The sequence below is a fragment of the Diospyros lotus genome, chromosome 8 (genome assembly GCF_014633365.1).
Source record: "Diospyros lotus cultivar Yz01 chromosome 8, ASM1463336v1, whole genome shotgun sequence".
Lineage (NCBI taxonomy): Eukaryota > Viridiplantae > Streptophyta > Magnoliopsida > Ericales > Ebenaceae > Diospyros > Diospyros lotus.
Window position 1 is genome coordinate 17,971,224 of NC_068345.1, and position 20,510 is coordinate 17,991,733.

Consider the following 20,510-nt stretch of genomic DNA (forward strand, 5'->3'; position numbering starts at 1 on the left):
TGTCCTTGGCCGACTTGTTTGTTAGAGAAAACATGTACATCCTCCACACTGAGATCATGCAGAATGTAGGAGGGAATGAAGATAGAAAGCAAAAGAGAAAAGAACGTGAAGGAGAAGAAGAGTCTGTGCGATGACAAGAAAGGGTTAGGAGAGAAGACGCACTAGACCTTAGTTTAATCATTATACCCAGCTTCTACAACCACGATCAGCTATACCAGCAATAGTAGAGGGAGGGGGACTCCTCAAACTACCCCGTAGAGTTGATAGACCCATGGAAAAAAATCAAGAGGAATATTGTAGGTACCACCAGACTTGGGGACATTCTATAGATCATTGCAGGGGACTGAAAAATCAAATTGAAATGCTCATTCGAGAGGGACACCTGCAAAGGTATGTCCGAAACGAAGGAGAAGAAGGTCGGGAGCCCCGACAAAGGGAAGATAGGCGCGGTGGGCATGAAAGGCAAAATCAAAGGCAATAAGAGAGAGGAAGAGATCACAAGAAAGACCCTCATTTAGATAATGAACCTGAAGGATCATGAATGAGGATACAAAAGTATGCAACGGAAGGGTTTTAATCAAAAATGTTCCTCGTATTGATTAGAATCTAGGAGACTTACTTTTTCGGCGGATTACCGGACGGAATGGAGCGATAGGAGCAGGATGAGCGGGAACTTCTTGTCGTAGTGGAGACGACGACTGTCCTGCAATCCTTAGGCTCTTTCGCATTAGAACTCAAAAGCACTCTTCCGATCTTCCGGAGTATGACTCGAACTCGTGGCCTCTCTTTCGGTGAAGAAGAGCAAAAAAAGACCTTAGATGAAAAACAACCAAAGAGAGATATATATAGGGAGAACCCTAGGGTTAAAACCCTAGTGGGCCAAACCCTAATGGGCCAAGTCCATTTAATTAATTTTCTAATTGGGTTAGCCCAATTAATTAATTAAACTAATGAACTATTATTTTATTCTAGCCCAATTAATTATGGACCATCCTGAATAAAATAATTCTCTCTCAATGTAATTCACCCAACAAGCCAAATGTATTAAAAATACATGAGTTACATCGAGCTACCCCGGGGACCAAAAGACAAATTATTCACGGCTACTAAAATGACCAAAATATCCCTGCTACCTAGTAGCTATATTTTGTCATTCTAAGTGTTCCAACTATCACCATATGGTAACACTGACCCCACGAATAATTTTGCATATGCCATGTCTTTGACCTACTAGTGTAATGACAAAAATACCCCTCTGCGTAACACCCATCATTTAGAAAGGAATAATGTACTAACACCTCTCTAAATGATTTCTACCATCCTTAGATCACTAGTCCAATAATCCGTGACTACTCGAATGTACTTGCTTATCACTGGGAGCTACCCAGAAGCACACACTCTTAAGTCACGTTCCCAGGGCCCTGGATTATTTGATTATTCTTGGACAATCACAAGGGGGTGAATCACAGAAACTATCTTGTATTAGTCTGTCTTAGCTAATTAGAAACCATACTCCCAACTCAAAAGGATATTGATCTTTGATAGACCTCACCTACAATGAATCTAAGAATATAGCTCTAGGTTCACTAGACCACCAACTAATACTCAAGTATTAGAGTACTCGTCCACGTAGTAGCAGTGATAGACTAGCTCCATGATAATTAGTACTTTGTCATTAGCTTCTATCAGAGGTCCACTCTACGCATTCCGAATGCGCTTGTACAATTAGAGTAAACGGACTGTTTACTGGCTAAGGCAAGCCATCCTCCATTAGGATCTATTGCACAATGATCTTATCATGATAGAATGCCCAGTTTTATCAAAAGATCAAGAGTAATATTTTCTTGCTTATTAAGTACCCATAATTCATGCCTAACTGTGAAGAACGACCCATCACATGAATCACTTACTTAATAGCATGGACACTTTCCCAACAATTAAATGCAAATAATATATGTGCCATAAACTGAATAAAAGAAACATCATTACCATAAATTAAACAAAACATGTCTTTAGGGCATACATTTCAAACAGAACCAACTCAGCAAGCCATTCACGTTATTTCAGAGGGGGGGGGGGGGGAACCCTAGCTGGAGACACATCGGCCTCCCAAAAGGCATATGCCCGTCAGGCCTACCAGGTTAATTCAATGATGGTAGTCAGAGATGACGAAGAGCCAATTACATTCACCCCTACCAACCAAGGTGATATAATACTCCCGCATGATGACCCAATGGTTATTTCATTAGTGGTGGCCAAACACCCCATAAGTAGAATCCTGGTGGATAGTGGCAGTTTTGTTAATATGATCTACTGGAACTGCTTTGAACAGATGCATTTATCTCATGACCGATTAAGGAAACTATCCTCGCCCCTATATAGCTTCATCAGGGAGGCAGTCCTAGTGGCAGGGTCTGTTCAGTTACCTATCACGTTGGGTGTAGACCCCTACAGTGTGACTCGACAGGCAAACTTTATGGTGATTAAAGCCCGCTCGGCAGCATACAACATGATTTTGGGCCATCCATTACTCAATGATATGAGGCTTGTGGTATCCTTATGCTACTTATTGATGAAGTTCCCTACACCCGTCGAAGTTGGACAAGTTCGGGGAGACCAAAGGAAGGCATAGACCTGTTATGTGTCATTAACAAAAGGAAAGATGACTGAGGAAACCTTATCTATTGCAGAGAAGGATATCCATAAATCCTTGGAAGAAGGAATTGCTCGCAAGCCTCAACCCGTTGAAGAATTAGAAGCGGTGCACTTGAGTGAAATTGATTCCGAGAAATTAGCATATGTTGGCTCACAACTTCCAAAGCATGGAAAAGAAGAGATTGTGAAATACCTGTGGGAAAATTAAGACGTATTTGTCTGGAAACCAAAAGACATGCCAGGGGTTAGTCTAGAGGTGATATATCACCATTTGAATGTAGATCCCCAGTTTAAGCCGGTCAGGCAGAAGAAGTAAAATATCGCCCTCGATAGGCTACAAGCATTGGAAGAGGAAATTAAAAAACTACTAAAGGCAGGCTTTATTCGAGAAGTGTTATATCCAGAATGGTTGGCCAATGTCATTATGGTCCCGAAGCCTAACGAAAAATGGCATGTGTGTGTGGACTTTACCAATCTCAACAAAGCATGCCCCAAGGATTCTTACCCACTACCTCGGATTGACCGTCTCGTAGATGAAATGCCTGGGTATCAATTTCTGAGCTTTTTAGATGCTTTCTCAGGGTATCACCAAATAATGATGTATCCTCCAGATCAGGAGAAAACATTATTTATCACCGAAAATGGTACATATTGTTACCAAGTCATGCTATAACGCCCCGCTCCCACTTTCGGGTGTTACTCGTGAACAATTACCCTAATTGTCCACTTGCCCGACCTTTGGTGAAAGGTGGACCATGTTTCAAGACGAAACGCCCTAGGTGAGAACTAGGCTCGTCCTTCCCTTCCCTCAACCCCAGGATTCATAGCAGAATTGGGCTTCAACCACGCCCCATTCAGTTAAAAAGAAAACTCATGAAGATGCCCAATCACCATTTTCTTATTTATATTTAATTCTTTTCCATCCAAGAATTTTATCGGGCTTCATAAATCACCATTAAAATCAATCCATTGATTGATTACCAATTTTGGAGGAAAAACTCAAATTTTCAATTTTCCAAAATTTTGGCATTTTCTCCAAAAATACCCAAAAAATCCCTTTATTTTGAAAATTCCTCCGAGTGCCAAAATCAATTTAGAAATACCCCAAAAATTCCCAAATTTATGAATTTTAAAAAAATTTCAGTCGGTGGGGCTCACGACGCGCCCCGGGGCCCGCGTCGAGCCCCGCTGGGCGCTGGCCATGCGGGCTGGCGGCGCATGCCTCTCTTGCGCGCCTGCCCGCGTGCTCGGCCGCGCTCCCGCTCGTGCGTAGCCACTGCCGCCCACGCCTGACCGCGCACGCGGCCCTGCCTACGCGCATATGGCTGCTGCCTGCTGCCTGCTGCTTCCAACTTTTTTTTTCCATGGGCCTTCCTAACCCCAAATTTCCTAGAAAATAAATTAAATAAAAATATATTATATTCATTCAATTTTTCCTCTATTTCTCCATAATTAATGCTTACACCACCTCTTTGATGCTTCCATAACATTCCAAAAATGAGACTTCACCAACACTTAGGCTTCAACATGCCATAAGCCATAATCTCATTTCAATTCAAAATCAAACACTACAAAAGGAAATACACCCTTAGCCTTAGGCTTAAACAAGCCATTACCAATCAAATACATTACATTACATAAATCAAAGCAACAAAATGGGCTACCCTAAGCCCTCCAATACACTTGAATCTTCATTTCCATGCTTCCACAAGCCATTCCACCTTGCCTTTACTTTACCATGCTTTCACAACCTACATATGAGGATAAAAACCTCATGAGCTATTAAGCTCAATAAGGGTGCAATGCCAAATAAATACAAACATAATAAGATTATATGATGCCAAATGCATGCAAGTGTGGCTAGGTTTCTTTGCCCTCACAACCCTCCAAGGTTAGAGGCTTCAACCCACCATTTCAACCATGTTCCCAAACTAACCTATGGCCATAAGTCTCATGAACATAAAAGAACATGCCAAATGCAACATATACATTTATGAAACATACTTACAACACATTGCAAGGCCACCCTTCCATGGGGCCATCCCTTACCTCTTCTTGAATCTTTAAATCTTTATTTCAAGAGAGCTTCCATCTTCATTTTCTCCCATCTAAGATGGCATCCCAAAAGAAACTTACTTTACATTCAAGCATACTTAAAATAAAGAGAAGAAGGAACAAAGCTTACCTTGATCCCTTCTCTTCTTCTTCACTTTTTCTTCCATGGGAGACTTTCTTATTTCTCTTTCTTTCTTTCCTTCTTCATTTCTTTCTCCAAATGGCCAAAGGAAGACAAGACTTCCTTACTTGCCATTTTATACTAGGCCTCCACATTTCAAGAATAAATCTAGGCCATTCACTAAAAGCACAATCCTTGTGCTTAAGGGAGATTTAATCTCAACCATCATTTTCAAATAAGCCCATCCCTTTTCTTGGAGAAAACACAAGAAAGCACAATCCATGTGCTCCTTTCTTTTTAAATCCAAGCCTTTGGATTTTCAAGAGCCATCCACCACCCTTGGATCAAGTCCCATAAATAGATTTATTTTCTATTTATTTAATTTAGACTAATTTCAAGACAAGCCTTGAAAGATATAATCACTTTCTTTTCCATTAAAGAAATTCTCTCCAATTTCACACCATTAATGGATGACTAATTTCCTTTTTTTTGGATTTTCTTCACCTTTCAAGAGAAGATCTCAACCTTCAATTTAAAGCACAATCCAAGTGCTTTGCTAGGATTTAATCCTAGCCTTCCATCCTTTTTAACTAATGGCCTCCACCATTCAAAAATCAATTTTAAAGAGAGATTCCTTAATTGAGTTGGCAATCCATTCCAACTTGAAGGATTTTATCTCATCCATTAGATCACTTCATTTAAATGATCTTGAATCTCTCCACCCTTGGATCATCTTGAATTTCCATTCCCTTTCACATTTAATTAAATCTCATATTTTCCAAGGCATTAATGGTGACGATTTACCATTTTCTTTTGGATTTTCTTTAATCCATATAATCATGCCTCTCATTAAATGCTTGAAAGACCAATTAGCATTTCTTTTGCATTTAATTAAATCACCCCATTTATACTTGAACAAGACTTTGTCAAGTGTCACATTTAGACATTAACCTTGGCTTCCAAGCTTCCATCTCCACCATCCATGTGGTATCACCACATTAATCCATTATTTTAGGGAAAATTAATTACTCTCTCAAATAATTGAATATTTATCATTTTCCCTATTTTCCATAATTAAAATCTTTTATGGAATTAATTCCAAAATTACCAAAATACCCTTTGTGAATTATTAATCCCATATATCTCCACATAGATACAAAAGTGGGATTTAATTCACTTACTCACCTAATTCCACATAGGAATTATTTCCAATTTACCAAAATACCATTTATTGGATTTCACTATCCAAATTACCAAAATGCCCCTCTCGTAGGGCACCCTCATTCTCAAGGATCCATCACCTTCTCAAGGGTATTTTTGGAAATTTCACACTTCCTTTCTTATTCTCTTAACATCGGTTACACCGGGTGTTACACATGCCTTTTGGGCTCAAGAATGCTGGGGCCACTTATCATCGCATGGTGAATAAGGTCTTTAAGGAACTGTTGGGGAACACCATTGAAGCATATGTTGACGACATGATTGTGAAAAGTCGGGAGAATGAATCACACGTAAAAAAGTTGGGGCAAGTGCTCGAAGTTTTTAGACAATACAAAATGCAGCTAAACCTAACAAAGTGCGCCTTTGGTGTGCAGTCTGAAAAATTCTTGGGGTACATGATCACACAAAGGGGGATCAAGGCAAACCCCGAAAAAATTCAAGCAATATCGGATATGAAACCGCTGACATTGATCACAAAGGTGCAACGACTGACTGGACGGATAGCGGCTCTAGGGCATTTTCTCTCTAAGTCAACTGAGAGAGAGCTCACATTTTTATGAACATTGAGGGCTGGGAAAAAGTTCTAGTGGAAAGAGCAATGTCAGAAGTTATTTGAAGTATTAAAGGAGTACTTGAAAGAAGTTCCTATAATACCCCATATTTTCGTGAGATTGCCACGTTTTTTAAGTGAATTTAAAATACTGAAAAATGGCTTAATGGTAAAATAAATTATCGAATCAATGGAAGGGAGTACCTTGGGACATAAATACTTGAGGAAACAAGACATTTCAAAGGGTTATGAAGGTCTTGAGGGCGAAGTTTAGTTTCTAAGCCAGGGGCAAAATCATAATTTTTTAGGTTCAGGTAAAAGTGTAATTTACCTAAAAACTAGGGGTATTAACGTAATTAGTCCTTTCTTCGGGGACTAAAATGCAATTAAAAATTAGCCTAGGGACTAAGTTGAAAAGGGTCTAAGTTCAATTATCTGAAAAGTTTGAGCCAAAGTATAATTCTTGAAATCTTTTTCCTAGGGGCATTTGAGAGATTTAGGATAAAGTCTCATGATGACTTTAGAGATAAGATGAAAGATAATGATGACTTATTTGATAAGATTTGATTGGATGAGATTTGATGGGTGTCCAATCCAACAAATAATAAATTCTTACTCTTAAAAATATGAATTGTGATAGTGATGAGCAAGGTCGTATCCACAGGGATTGGTTAGATCTATTCCTTTGAAAAATTAGAATAAATAGAAGAACGATTGGGGGGTTTGTATTTTGAAATTTAAAAAATTAAAAACAAAATATTATTCTAAATTAATAAGACAAATCAGAATGTAACAAAATTAAAGTAATCAATAGAAACGCTTCTGGTAGAAGGGATTGATCCACCAATGGTTATAACACTGATCATTGATGCCAAAGTCACTAATTTTCCTAGAATACTTGACCTTAGAAAGAACAATAAGCTCTGTTCATTCAATGTTTCCCATACTTCTTAATTAATTAAAACAAGCTCTTCAATTAACCCTTACCTTCAAACAACCCTAGAACAAGCTCTTTAGAATTTAATTCAATGGCAGCATTAAACTTTGTGGAAACAAGACCAAATCTGAATAATAAACACACAAGGTCGGTTTATTTAATTCAACACATGTACTCCCTAGGAATTGGACGAAAACTTATCCATAATCATCAACCTTAGTTGCTACTTATGCAAGAAAGACCAAACAATTACGGATTTTGTATTCAAGCTAGCAATAGATCATGCATCAAGAATTAAATAGCAGTCGTCTATACAATCAAAACACACAATCATAAACATTAAAACAGAAGATACATGAATATTCAAGAGAAAATTAGATTGCAAATAAAATCAAAAAGATCTCACAGTGTTCTTCACCATGGCTTCAAAATATCCTTCTATCGAAAAACCAAAGTTTAGCCACACATAATGAGAGAAAGAACACAAAAAGAAGAGAAAAATATGAAAAGGATGCTTTTTCCTCCTCTTGGATGTGCTTATTTGCCTCTTTTTCTTCCTGGGCATCCCCCCTCTCGAGCTTGGATCAAGAGTTTAAATATCCCCCAACAAAGAATCCAAATCAGCCAAGGAATTAGAGCTCCTAGACTCTCGTAACTTAAAATCTCATTTTGTGTTGGATAAATAGCGTTTTGGGCTTCAGCCACTTCTTAATAATTGTAGCTCAGAATGTTTAGATCAATTTAGGGTTTTGAATCACTCGATTTGGACATCAGAAGCTCAAGTTATGGCCTTTTAAAGATTCCATGTTTGTGCAGAATTCTAATCCAATTAGGATTTGGCCCAGCTTTTCGGCCCTAACTTGAAGCAATGTTTGGAGGCCCAAACGAACTCGGATTTGGACAAATCATATCATTCTGGAAATCCCAATAAGTCCTATACAAAATATTTGAAGACTTTATTCATGTTCTTGAACTCTAACATGTTCAAAAATCTGCAAGAAGCGCGAAGGGTCAAAATATTAAAAAGCTGAAATTTTGTAAGTAAAAGCCCAATTTATTCTAACCTATCCAAAATTGCCTTAACCATAAAAATAAGTATAAATCAACACAGTAAGGCATAAATCTCAGCCAAGAGACCGTATGTAAGGAAAATAAATATATGGAATTATGCACTCATCAAATTCCCCCACACTTAACTTTTGCTTGCCCTCAAGCAAGACTATGAGACATGACACATACACATTAATTCCCTCAATGACACGAAAAATATCACATATCATAATCAAAGACAACACAAAGAATCAAACACTATAACATGTCATGAACTAAAACACTCAACAAACTCAAACTAAAATAAACAAGAGATTTTCATTCAAAAAGCAATCAACAAGTATGGTAGACCCTCACACGTCACTCATAATTCACTCAAGTGTTTAAGGGTTGGAAAAATTCACTCATTATTCAATTCATGCTCAATTACTACCATAAACTTGCTTGTTCATCCAATCTTTGTTGCTGATGTCATATGTCATACACAAATCCAATGGTCTTTAATAAGGTTGTAATGGGGCTAAGGTAAAGGTAGGATATAAAAGGGAAAAAGGTTAAGACCTAAGAAACTAATAGAGCATTTAGAAACAAGCTGGGTTAATTAGACATGAAGGACCCAACACCTCAACCAATAATCAAACACTCTTCATTTCTTCCTTCCTTATTCATTTCTTTACAAAAATCATATATTATGTCCTTGTACCTTTTTCCCCCCCCCTTTTTTTTCTCTTTTTTTTTAAACATATATTTTTTTCTCTAAGCATTACTTGGCTTTTGACACGAATGTCGACATTTGTGATGAAGACACCCGGTTACTTTCCTAAATAATTGCTTAGGGTGCATATGCATACTCAGATTTTGAACCACCGTTTGACATGAAGGATGATGCAGGAGCATACTGTCAACCCCCAATTACTACTAAGTAGCTCAAAACATAGGAGTAGATAAATAGTAATAACTTTTTTTTTTTTTTGCTACAAGGACACAATATCATAAGCATTCCCCAAATACATTCCACTTCATCAATAATACAACCACAACAAATCAACAATAGCATCTTCACACTTATTCAATTCACCGTCCCTTTCAAAACCCATTGAATAATTTCAAATGCTCTACTAGTCCAAAGGTGGGTAAACAAAATAAGGATAACAAATGAAAATGGTTTACGTCTTATTAACAAGGGTTGTTGAACAAAGAAAAGGACAATAAGCTCAAAATAGGTATACTAAAGTCAATTTTGTAAGGTTGGCTTTCTAAGTCAAGTGGTTATAAATCCTATATGCCATTTTTATCTTTATGCATGCACATGAATCTGCAACTTTGACTAGCATTAAAAGCAAGTTTTATAGCAATCTTACATGAATGAACATCACTCCAAAAGAAAACACAAGATTTCCATGTATGTTTCAATCTCAAAGGTTAGAAAATATAGGGGTGCCATAGATAGGGAGAAAATGCAAATGGAAGTTTCTTGGGGGGGCTAGAGTGCAAATTTCAAAAATTTGCAAGGTTTGAATTTGACCGACCGCCTTGTGGCTGCCTGCCAGCAGCCTAGAGGTGTCGGGAAGGTCGCCTGGGAGGTGCTAGCATAGCTCCAGACGATGATGAAGCAGTTGGGACTCACCATAGACCGAAAAATGCTAGGATGTGACCAAAAATAGTGGCAGAAGAGATTTCTGATTTGGCCGAATCTTTCGAGGGCTTAGGCTCGTGATTTGGGGCTTTTTGATTGGTTTGGAGGATGGATTTGAGTTTAAGGGATAAGAACGAGCTAGATATGGTGGGGAATCGAGTCGAGATCGAGTATTAAAAGGGGTGGAGGCCGAGGGTTTCAAAAACAAGAACGGTAAAAATTTCTCGTGTTTTAGGCTAAGTCAAGGCTCACGGATAAGGGGGTTTTTTTCTTTGAAGTTTAGGGAGAATTTCTGGAGAGTTTGAGAGGATTTGGTGTAGGTTTGGAGGGGTTTTACGAAGCTCGCCGGAAAAATGGGTGTGGCCAGATCGAGACCTGCAACTGCCATTTAAGGAATCTTTCTGCGACTTTTTCGACCACTTGAAGGTTCCATCTAGGTCACCTCTTCAAGAGCTTCAAGGCCCTACAGTTGGATTGAGCATCGGAGATAGCCAGAGCTCGAGAAGAAGGCCGGAGAAGACGACCTGGCCAGCCGCGCGTGGGCTTCACTCACCGAGCCCCTGGGTAGCGCGTGAGGGCGGGTTTTTCCTTGATTTTAATTTTATAATTTTTGTAAAATTATTTTAGGAATTATCATGGAAAAATATTTGGTGAAACTTGATGTTAGGTATTTTTTATGAATTTTCGAAGGTAAGAAAGGTTTAAAAATGAAGAAAAATAGAGAAAATTGAGGAAAAATAGAAATATTGATTTCTAAGGTCCTAAGGGTGAATATGAGACGATTAGTGTGTTGGAAAGAAGGATTGCACATTTTTTGAGGCGCGACACATTTTTCAAGGCAAAAACTGGACTTTTCCGAATTGAGGTGAGTGGTTTGATTCTAGCTTTACTTTGTCTTGAATGTGTGTTGGAGTGTGTGTAGTGGGTTTTGGTGAGCGGTTTTACCCTCCCGAACTATTAGACCAATTCTAGTGAGCGGTTATACCCTCTAGAACTTGGGTTATTTTGCAAAGGCATTCCTCTTGTGTGTTTGTGACATCTTTTTCATATTGAACATGGGGTTTATTGCATCAACTGTTTTTCTTACAAAGGAGTTGATAAGTGCATAATTCCATATATTTATTTCCCTTACATATGGTCTCTTGGGTGAGTTTTATGCCTTATTGTATTGATTTATACTTATTTTTATGGTTAAGGCAATTTTAGAATAAATTGGGCTTTTACTTACAAAATTTCAGCTTTTTAATATTTTGACCTTTCGTCCTTCTTGCAGATTTTTGAACATGTTAGAGTTCAAGAACATGAGTAAGGTCTTCAGAGATTTTGTAGATGACTTATTGGGCTTTCCATAATGGTATGATTTGTCCAAATCCGAGTTCGTCTGGGCCTCCAAACATTGCTTCAAGTTAGGGCTGAAAAGCTGGGCCAAATCCTAATTGGATTAGAATTCTGACAAACATGGAATCTTTAAAAGGCCATAACTTGAGCTTATGATATCCAAATCGAGTGATTCAAAATCCCAAATTCATCTAAAAAATCTTAAATACAATTATTAAGAAGGGGAAGAAGCCCAAAACGCTCTTTATCCGACCCAAAATGGGCTCACAAGTTACGGGAGTCTAGGAGACCTAATTCCTTGGCTGATTTGGATTCTTTGTTGGGGGATATTTAAGGTCTTGATCCAAGCTCGAGAGGGGGGACGCCCAGGAAGAAAAATAGGTAGAGAAGCACATCCAAGAGGGGGAAGAAGCATCCTTTTCATATTTTCTCTTCTTTTTGTGTTCTTTCTCTCATTATGTGTGGCTAAACTTTGGTTTTTCGGTAGAAGGATATTTTGAAGCCATGTGAAGAACACTGTGAGATCTTTTTGAGTTCATTTTCAATCTGATTTTATCTTGAATATTCATGTATCTTCTGGTTTTATTATTTATTATTGTGTGTTTTGATTGCATAGACGGCCGCTATTCAATTCTTGATGCATGATCAATTGCTGGCTTGAATACCAAATCCGTAATTGTTTGGGCTTTCTTGCATAAGTAGCAACTAGGTTTGAGATTATGGACAAGTTTTCATTCAATTCCTAGAGAGTACATGTGTTGAATTAAATAAACTAAGCTTGTGTGTTTATTATTCAGATTTGGTCTCGTTTCCACAAAGTTTAATGCTTCCATTGAATTAAATTCTAGAGAGCTCGTTCTAGGGTTGTTTGAAGGTAAGGGTTAATTGAAGAGCTTGTTTTAATTAACTAAGAAGTAAGGGAAACATTGAATGAACAGAGCTTGTTGTTCTTTCTAAGGCCAAGTATTCAAGGAAAATTAGTGACTTTGGTATCAATGATCAGTGTTATAACCATTGGTGGATAAATCCCTTCTACTGGAAGCGTTTCTATTGATTACTTTAATTTCTTTTACATTCTGATTTGTCTTATTAATTTAGAATAATATTTTATTTTTAATTGTTTAAATTTCATAATACAAACCCCCCAATCGTTTCTTCTATTTATTCTAATTTTTCAAAGGAATAGATCTAACCAATCCCTGTGGATACGACCTTGCTTATCACTATCACAATTCATATTTTTAAGAGCAAGAATTTATTATTTGTTGGATTCGACACCCATCAAATTTTTGGCCCCGTTGCCGGGGATTGGTGTCAAGTAAATTTATTCTTTTTGTTTTTATTTTTATTTTTATTTTTTTTTAGTGATTTTGTTTGTTTGTTTGTAAGTCTTATGTGTTTTCAGGTTTATGACTAGATCTTCTCATCAAGGTGAATTGAAATTTGACTTGGAAATTGATAGAACTATCCATAGGTTGAGAAGAGAAGCTAAGCAAGTTTCAACAAAATAGGCTTCGGGAATAGCATCAGGCATCAATATAGCTTCAAACACTCTTTCCATTCCATCCAGCGATTCAGAAGAAGAGGAAGTCATGGCCATTAATGACAGGACATTAAAGGAGTTGGCTGCTCCTGATTTGAACCAACAATCTTTATGTATTGAGTACCCTAATTTAGATGCTGCTTTTGAATTAAAATCAGGACTCATACATTTGTTGCCTACTTTTCGTGGTCTTGCAGGTGAGGATCCTCATAAGCATTTGAAAGAATTCCACGTGGTGTGTTCAAGCCTGAAACCACAAGGAGTGACTGAAGAACAAATTAAATTGCATGCTTTTCCATTCTCACTGGCTGATGCAGCAAAGGATTGGTTGTTTTACTTACCTCCAGGTTCTGTAACTACATGGATTGGGATGGTCAGATTGTTTCTTGATAAATTTTTCCCTGCTTCACGAGCCGCTAGCATCAGAAGGGAGATCTGTGGAATAAGGAAGAAAGATACAGAAATCCTTCACGAGTATTGGGAAAGATTTAAACAATTGTGTGCCAGCTGTCCTCAACATGGAATTTCTGAACAACTTCTCATTCAGTATTTCTATGAAGGGTTACTACCTATGGAGAGGAAAATGATGGATGCAGCTAGTGGAGGTGCTATAGTGAACAAAACCCCTAGTGCCGCTAAAGATTTGATTTCCATCATGGCTACTAGCTCACAACAGTTTGGATTCAGACAAGACACCCCTTTGAGAAGGTGTGAATGAGGTAAGTATATCTTCCCTTGAAAATCAAATATCCAATCTAACTTCCCTTGTTCAACAATTGGCTATAGGAAATTTGCAACAAGTTAAAGCTTGTGGAATTTGTGCTGCTACTGGTCATCCAACGGATATGTGTCCTACACTTCAAGAAGATTCTCTAGAGCATGCCAATGCAGTTGGAGGATTCCCAGGCCCACCACAAAAGCAGTATGATCCTTATTTAAATACCTATAATCCAGGGTGGAGGGATCATCCCAACTTCAGTTATGGAGCAAGACAACAATTCCAACATTACCAGCCTAGACCACATATTCCACCATAACAACCTTCCTCAAGTTCAGGTATGTCTCTAGAAGAAATTGTTAAATCACTTGCAACTAACACACAACAATTTCAACAGGAGATAAGAACAAGCATCAAGCAATTGGAGAATCAAATTAGTCAACTAGCAACATCAATGAACAGGCTTGAAGCTCAAGGTTCTGGGAAATTGCCTTCCCAAACAATTGTAAATCCTCGAGAAAATGTAAGTGTCATTACGTTGCGAAGTGGAAAAGAAATTGACATTCTTGTTCAGAATCCTACAGATTTAGCTAAGAAGACTCAAAAAGAGGAGGCAGAAAATGAGGCGACAATCTCTTCTAAGGTAATCTCTCAAACAATTGTGCATAATTCTGATAAACCTAATCCTCTTCCTTTTCCTAGTAGGTTATCTAAATCTAAAAAGGAAGATCAAGAAAAGGATATCTTGGAGATTTTTCGAAAGGTAGAAGTGAACATTCCTTTATTGGATGCCATTAAGCAAGTCCCAAGGTACGCAAAATTTCTCAAGGAATTGTGCACCAACAAGAGGAAGTTGAAAGGTAATGAGAAGGTAAGTATGGGAGAGAATGTTTCAGCCGTCCATCAAAACAAATTACCTCCCAAATGCAAGGACCCAGGTATGTTCACTATCCCTTGCAAAGTAGGTAATGTCAGGATTGAGAAAGCAATGTTAGATTTAGGAGCTTCAATAAATGTCATGCCTCTTTCTAATTATTCATCTTTGAATATTGGTCCATTTAAAGAAACAGATGTGATTATTCAACTTGCTGATAGATCTAATGTGTATCCTGAGGGAGTTCTTGAGGATGTTTTAGTGCAAGTTAATGAATTGGTTTTTCCTGTTGATTTTTATGTGCTTAACATGGAAGAAGATGACTCATCTAATCTAGCACCAATCTTATTAGGGAGACCATTTCTAAAAACAGCAAGGACAAAGATTGATGTTCATGATGGTACCCTTACCATGGAATTCGATAGGGAGATTGTGAAATTTAATATATTTGATAACATAAGGTACCCTAATGATGTTCAATCTACATTTTCTATTGACGTGGTTAATGTTTTTGTACAGGAGACTTTTGAGTTGAGACATGAGGGCAAGACGAAGGTAAGGACAAAGGATAAGAAAAAGGACAAAACAAAGGCATTTCAAGACAAAATGGTTGCTAGAAAGCAATTTGTGTTTGGACAAAAAGTTTTACTTTACAATTCAAGACTCAAATTAATGCCTGGTAAGTTACGTTCTCATTGGATTGGTCCTTTTGAAGTTACTAACATATTTTCTTATGGTGCAGTTGAGGTACGAAGCTTAGGAACTAATAAGGTGTTCAAGGTCAATGGGCATAGGCTCAAGCCATTTCATGAAGGTTTTCAGGAGCAAACCGCAGATGAAGTGCAATTGAGAGATCCAACTTAAACTGATTGAGAAGTGGCAATGTCGAGCTAAAGACGTTAAACAAAGGCGCTGCTTGGGAGGCAACCCAAGATGATCAGATTTGCTTTCTCTATCCCTTTTCTTTTTCTTTTCATATGCATTATATTTTTTTTCTTTGCTATTTTCTTGCATTTAGCCTAACATTGGGGACAATGTAAGTTTTAAGTGTGGGGGAGTGATTGCATTTAGAGAGTTTAGAGAGTGCATTTTGAACATGTTAATTTTTTTTTATTACAATTATTTTTATTATTATTATTATTATTATTATTTTTAGGATGTCTAGGATGTTTCCCCAATGATATTCAAGGATTCACGTGTTATAAACTTAGATTGACTTGAGGTGAGAATGTTATAACATGATTGAACAAAATACTTGCATACTTAGGCTAGAATTGACTCGAGTTTGATTTTGAAGAGTATTAACTTGTATTGGTAGACCAAAAAACCATTATTGGGGGAGCCTTTGAGCCTTTGAGATTGAAACATACATGGTAATCTTGTGTTTTCTTTTGGAGTGATGTTCATTCATTTAAAATTTCTATAAAACTTGCTTGTAATACTAGTCAAAGTTGCAGATTCATGTGCATGCATAAATATGAAAATGACATATAGGATTTATAACCACTTGACTTAAAAAGCCAACTTTACAAAATTGACTTTAGTATACCTATTTTGAGCTTATTATCCTTTTCTTTGTTCAACAACCCTTGTTAATAAGTCGTAACCCATTTTCATTTGTTATCCTTATTTTGTTTACCCATCTTTGGACTAGTAGAGCATTTGAAATTATTCGAAGGGTTTTGAAAAGGACGGTGAATTGAATGAGTGTGGAGATGCTATTGTTGATTTGTTATGGCTGTATTATTGATGAAGTGGAATGTATTTGGGGAATGCTTATGATATTATGTCCTTGTAGCAAAAAAAGAAAAAGAAAAAAAAAGTTATTGTTATTTATCTACTCCTATGTTTTGAGCTACTTAGTAGTAATTGGGGGTTGACAGTATGCTCCTGCATCATCCTTCATGTCAAATGGTGGTTCAAAATATGAGTATGCATATGCACCCTAAGCAATGCTTAGAGAAAAAAAAATATGTTGAAAAAAAAAGAAAGAAAGAAGAAAGAAAGAAAAAAAAAAAGGTGCAAGGACATAATATATGATTTTTTAAAGAAATGAATAAGGAAGGAAGAAACGAAGAGTGTTTGATTATTGGTTGAGGTGTTGGGTCCTTCATGCCTAATTAGCCCAGCTTGTTTCTAAATGCTCTATTAGTTTCTTAGGTCTTAACCTTTTTTTCCCTTTTATATCCTACCTTTACCTTAGCCCCATTACAACCTTATTAAAGACCATTGGATTTGTGTATGACATGTGACATCAACAACAAAGATTGGATGAACAAGCAAGTTTATGGTAGTAATTGAGCATGAATTGAATGTTGAGTGAATTTTTTCCAACCCTTAAACATTTGAGTGAATTATGAGTGATGTGTGAGGGTCTACCATACTTGTTGATTGGTTTTTGAATGAAAATCTCTTGTTTATTTTAGTTTGAGTTTGTTGAGTGTTTTAGTTCATGACATGTTATAGCGTTTGATTCTTTGGGTTGTCTTTGATTATGATATGTGATATTTTTCGTGTCATTGGGGGAATTAATATGTATGTGTCATGTCTCGTAGTCTTGCTTGAGGGCAAGCAAAAGCAAAGTGTGGGGGAATTTGATAAGTGCATAATTCTATATATTTATTTCCCTTACATATGGTCTGTTGGGTGAGTTTTATTCCTTATTGTATTGATTTATACTTATTTTTATGGTTAAGGCAATTTTAGAATAAATTGGGCTTTTACTTACAAAATTTCAGCTTTTTAATATTTTGACTTTTCGGGTTTCTTGCAGATTTTTGAACATGTTAGAGTTCAAGAACATGAATAAGGTCTTCAGAGATTTTGTATTGGACTTATTGGGATTTCCAGAATGGTATGATTTGTCCAAATCCGAGTTCGTTTGGGCCTCCAAACATTGCTTCAAGTTAGGGTCGAAAAGCTGGGCCAAATCCTAATTGGATTAGAATTCTGCACAAACATGGAATCTTTAAAAGGCCATAACTTGAGCTTCTGATGTCCAAATTGAGTGATTCAAAATCCCAAATTCATCTAAACAATATGAAATACAATTATTAAGAAGGGGACGATGCCAGAACGCTCTTTATCCGACCCAAAATGGGCTCACAAGTTACGGGAGTCTAGGAGACCTAATTCCTTGGCTGATTTGGATTCTTTGTTGGGGGATATTTAAGGTCTTGATCCAAGCTTGAGAGGGGGGATGACTAGGAAGAAAAAGAGGCATAGAAGCACATCCAAGAGGGGGAAGAAGCATCCTTTTCATATTTTCTCTTCTTTTTGTGTTCTTTCTCTCATTATGTGTGGCTAAACTTTGGTTTTTTGGTAGAAGGATATTTTGAAGCCATGTGAAGAACACTGTGAGATCTTTTTGAGTTTATTTGCAATCTGATGTTATCTTGAATATTCATGTATCTTCTGGTTTTATTATTTATTATTGTGTGTTTTGATTGCATAGACGGCCGCTATTCAATTCTTGATGCATGATCAATTGCTGGCTTGAATACCAAATCCGTAATTGTTTGGGCTTTCTTGCATAAGTAGCAACTAGGTTTGATGATTATGGACAAGTTTTCATTCAATTCCTAGGGAGTACATGTGTTGAATTAAATAAACCAAGCTTGTGTGTTTATTATTCAGATTTGGTCTCGTTTCCACAAAGTTTAATGCTTCCATTGAATTAAATTCTAGAGAGCTCGTTCTAGGGTTGTTTGAAGGTAAGGGTTAATTGAAGAGCTTGTTTTAATTAACTAAAAAGTAAGGGAAACATTGAATGAACAGAGCTTGTTGTTCTTTCTAAGGCCAAGTATTTAAGGAAAATTAGTGACTTTGGTATCAATGATCAGTGTTATAACCATTGGTGGATAAATCCCTTCTACTGGAAGCGTTTCTATTGATTACTTTAATTTCTTTTACATTCTGATTTGTCTTATTAATTTAGAATAATATTTTATTTTTAATTGTTTAAATTTCATAAGACAAACCCCCCAATCGTTTCTTCTATTTATTCTAATTTTTCAAAGGAATAGATCTAACCAATCCCTGTGGATACGACCTTGCTTATCACTATCACAATTCATATTTTTAAGAGCAAGAATTTATTATTTGTTGGATTCGACACCCATCAGGAGTCGGTGCATGGCGTGTGATTTTCATATCATCGGGGTGTCAATTGTTCGTGTCGTTGTTGGGTCCGTATGGGACGGGATGGGGTCTTCTTGAGAATGGGACAAGGTTAATCCTGGTGAACAAGTGACACGGTAGGGCACTCGAGGGATTAAGTATGTTGCGGCAAGGTCAACCCCAACGGTGTGTGGAATGGGTTTTCCACGGGAGGTTGAGTATGTTAGGGAGATTTCTCAAGTTAGACACGTTGCGTGTTGTCGTTGTCTGTATATGCCATGCTTATATGTCTTTCATGCATTGTGTAAACTGTTTCATACCTTCACTTAGATGTTTTATCATCTAACCTGGGTTATGCCCTTGGAACATTCAACGTTCCAGCTAGGGACTGCTGCGAGGTCGAGGACTTGGCCGGTGAGGACAACAGTGTTTAGTTTGAGAGATGTTGTATCGTTTTGGAGAGGATAGTATTTATTTTGATATATATACGAACGGATGTATGAGACTGTTGTTATCATTTTGTAATGTTGTAATACGTATTTTGGTGTGGGAGCACCTTGTATGAAACTCGTGGTAGGCTATGAGACATAATGTTAATTATTTCGTTGCGTAACATTATGTCTCGTCTAGTTTAAGGTTTATTGGACTTGTTAGTTAGACAAGCAAGACTGGGGTTCTTGGAATTTTTACCTGCATGTGAAGATTGCTCTTGAAATCACAGCGGGCGCCGACCATTGTATGCAATGAATGTTTCCTCTGTATGTGAAGATTGTTCTCATGGCGCCGTGTGTGACAGACATGGAAAAAAAAAAAGAATTCCCCTGGATTCCCTTATAGTGATACGCCCATGTAAGGCGGGGTGTTACAGAAATCTTAAAATCCTAAGTTATAACACGCCTAAAAAATCAGGGGTGTTACAGTTGGTATCAGAGCGAACCCAAGGAAAAGTTCACATGTGGTTAGATGAGCAAAGCCACCGTAAGTTTTGGGAAAATTAGGTTAGGAATTTTGAAATAATTAGTGGCATACTCATGTTTCTTATTCGATTTGAATCGTGCCATGCCGTGGTGATTTAATAATCTGCTCTGTCTTTTTGCTAGATGGTGAATACAAGAAGGAACAGACGCGAGAGAGGCAATGGCGAAGAATGCAACACTAACCTACACCCAGGAGGTGGTGCGGGAGGACAAAGAGATGCACGAGCTGACCTCGGTGAAGGTCGGATTGATAGGATCGAGAAAATCCTAGAAGGCATGGCTGGGCAAATTTTAGAGTTATAGCCCGAGCAAAGAAGAGTAGATGCTTTGGAAAGGTATCTACGACAAAATCCACCGGTGTTTTGAGGAAGACCAGTAGACGACCCCGCAATTAGTGAATACTGGTTGGACCAGATGGAGAAGATCCTACATAGATTGAGAATCTTAAATGAGGATAAGGTCGAGTATGTGACCTATATGTTGGAAGAGGAAGCGGCTCAATTGTGGAGGTGTATGCAGCAAGCGATACCTAATCGAACAGGATCTCAGGGGTCGGCGATAGACGTAGAATTGGGGGAGGCACCCCAGATGTCGTGGAAATGGTTTAAGAAACTTTTCAATGGGAAATTCTTTCCCACTTGCTGGAAGTTGGCTAGAGCTCGAGAATTTGTGAGCCTACGCCAAGGGCCAAATATGTCGATGGCCCAATATGAAGC

At 37.6% G+C, this 20,510-nt stretch overlaps 1 protein-coding gene and 1 non-coding gene across 2 annotated transcripts; one reads left to right on the forward strand and one right to left on the reverse strand.

Moving 5' to 3' along the window:
* Positions 1 to 13,524: 13,524 nt before the first annotated feature.
* On the reverse strand, positions 13,525 to 13,631 carry LOC127809059 (small nucleolar RNA R71). Its single transcript, XR_008025065.1, has one exon. It is a non-coding gene; the product is annotated as a small nucleolar RNA R71 (small nucleolar RNA).
* Positions 13,632 to 14,164: 533 nt separating this feature from the next.
* On the forward strand, positions 14,165 to 15,562 carry LOC127808554 (uncharacterized). Its single transcript, XM_052347122.1, has one exon. The coding sequence runs from the start codon at positions 14,165 to 14,167 to the stop codon at positions 15,560 to 15,562; it is 1,398 nt and encodes a 465-aa protein (XP_052203082.1).
* Positions 15,563 to 20,510: the final 4,948 nt, after the last annotated feature.

Coding starts and splice junctions, on each gene's coding strand:
- LOC127808554 (XM_052347122.1), top strand. CDS start 14,165: ATGTCTCTAGAAGAAATTGTTAAATCACTTGCAACTAACACACAACAA.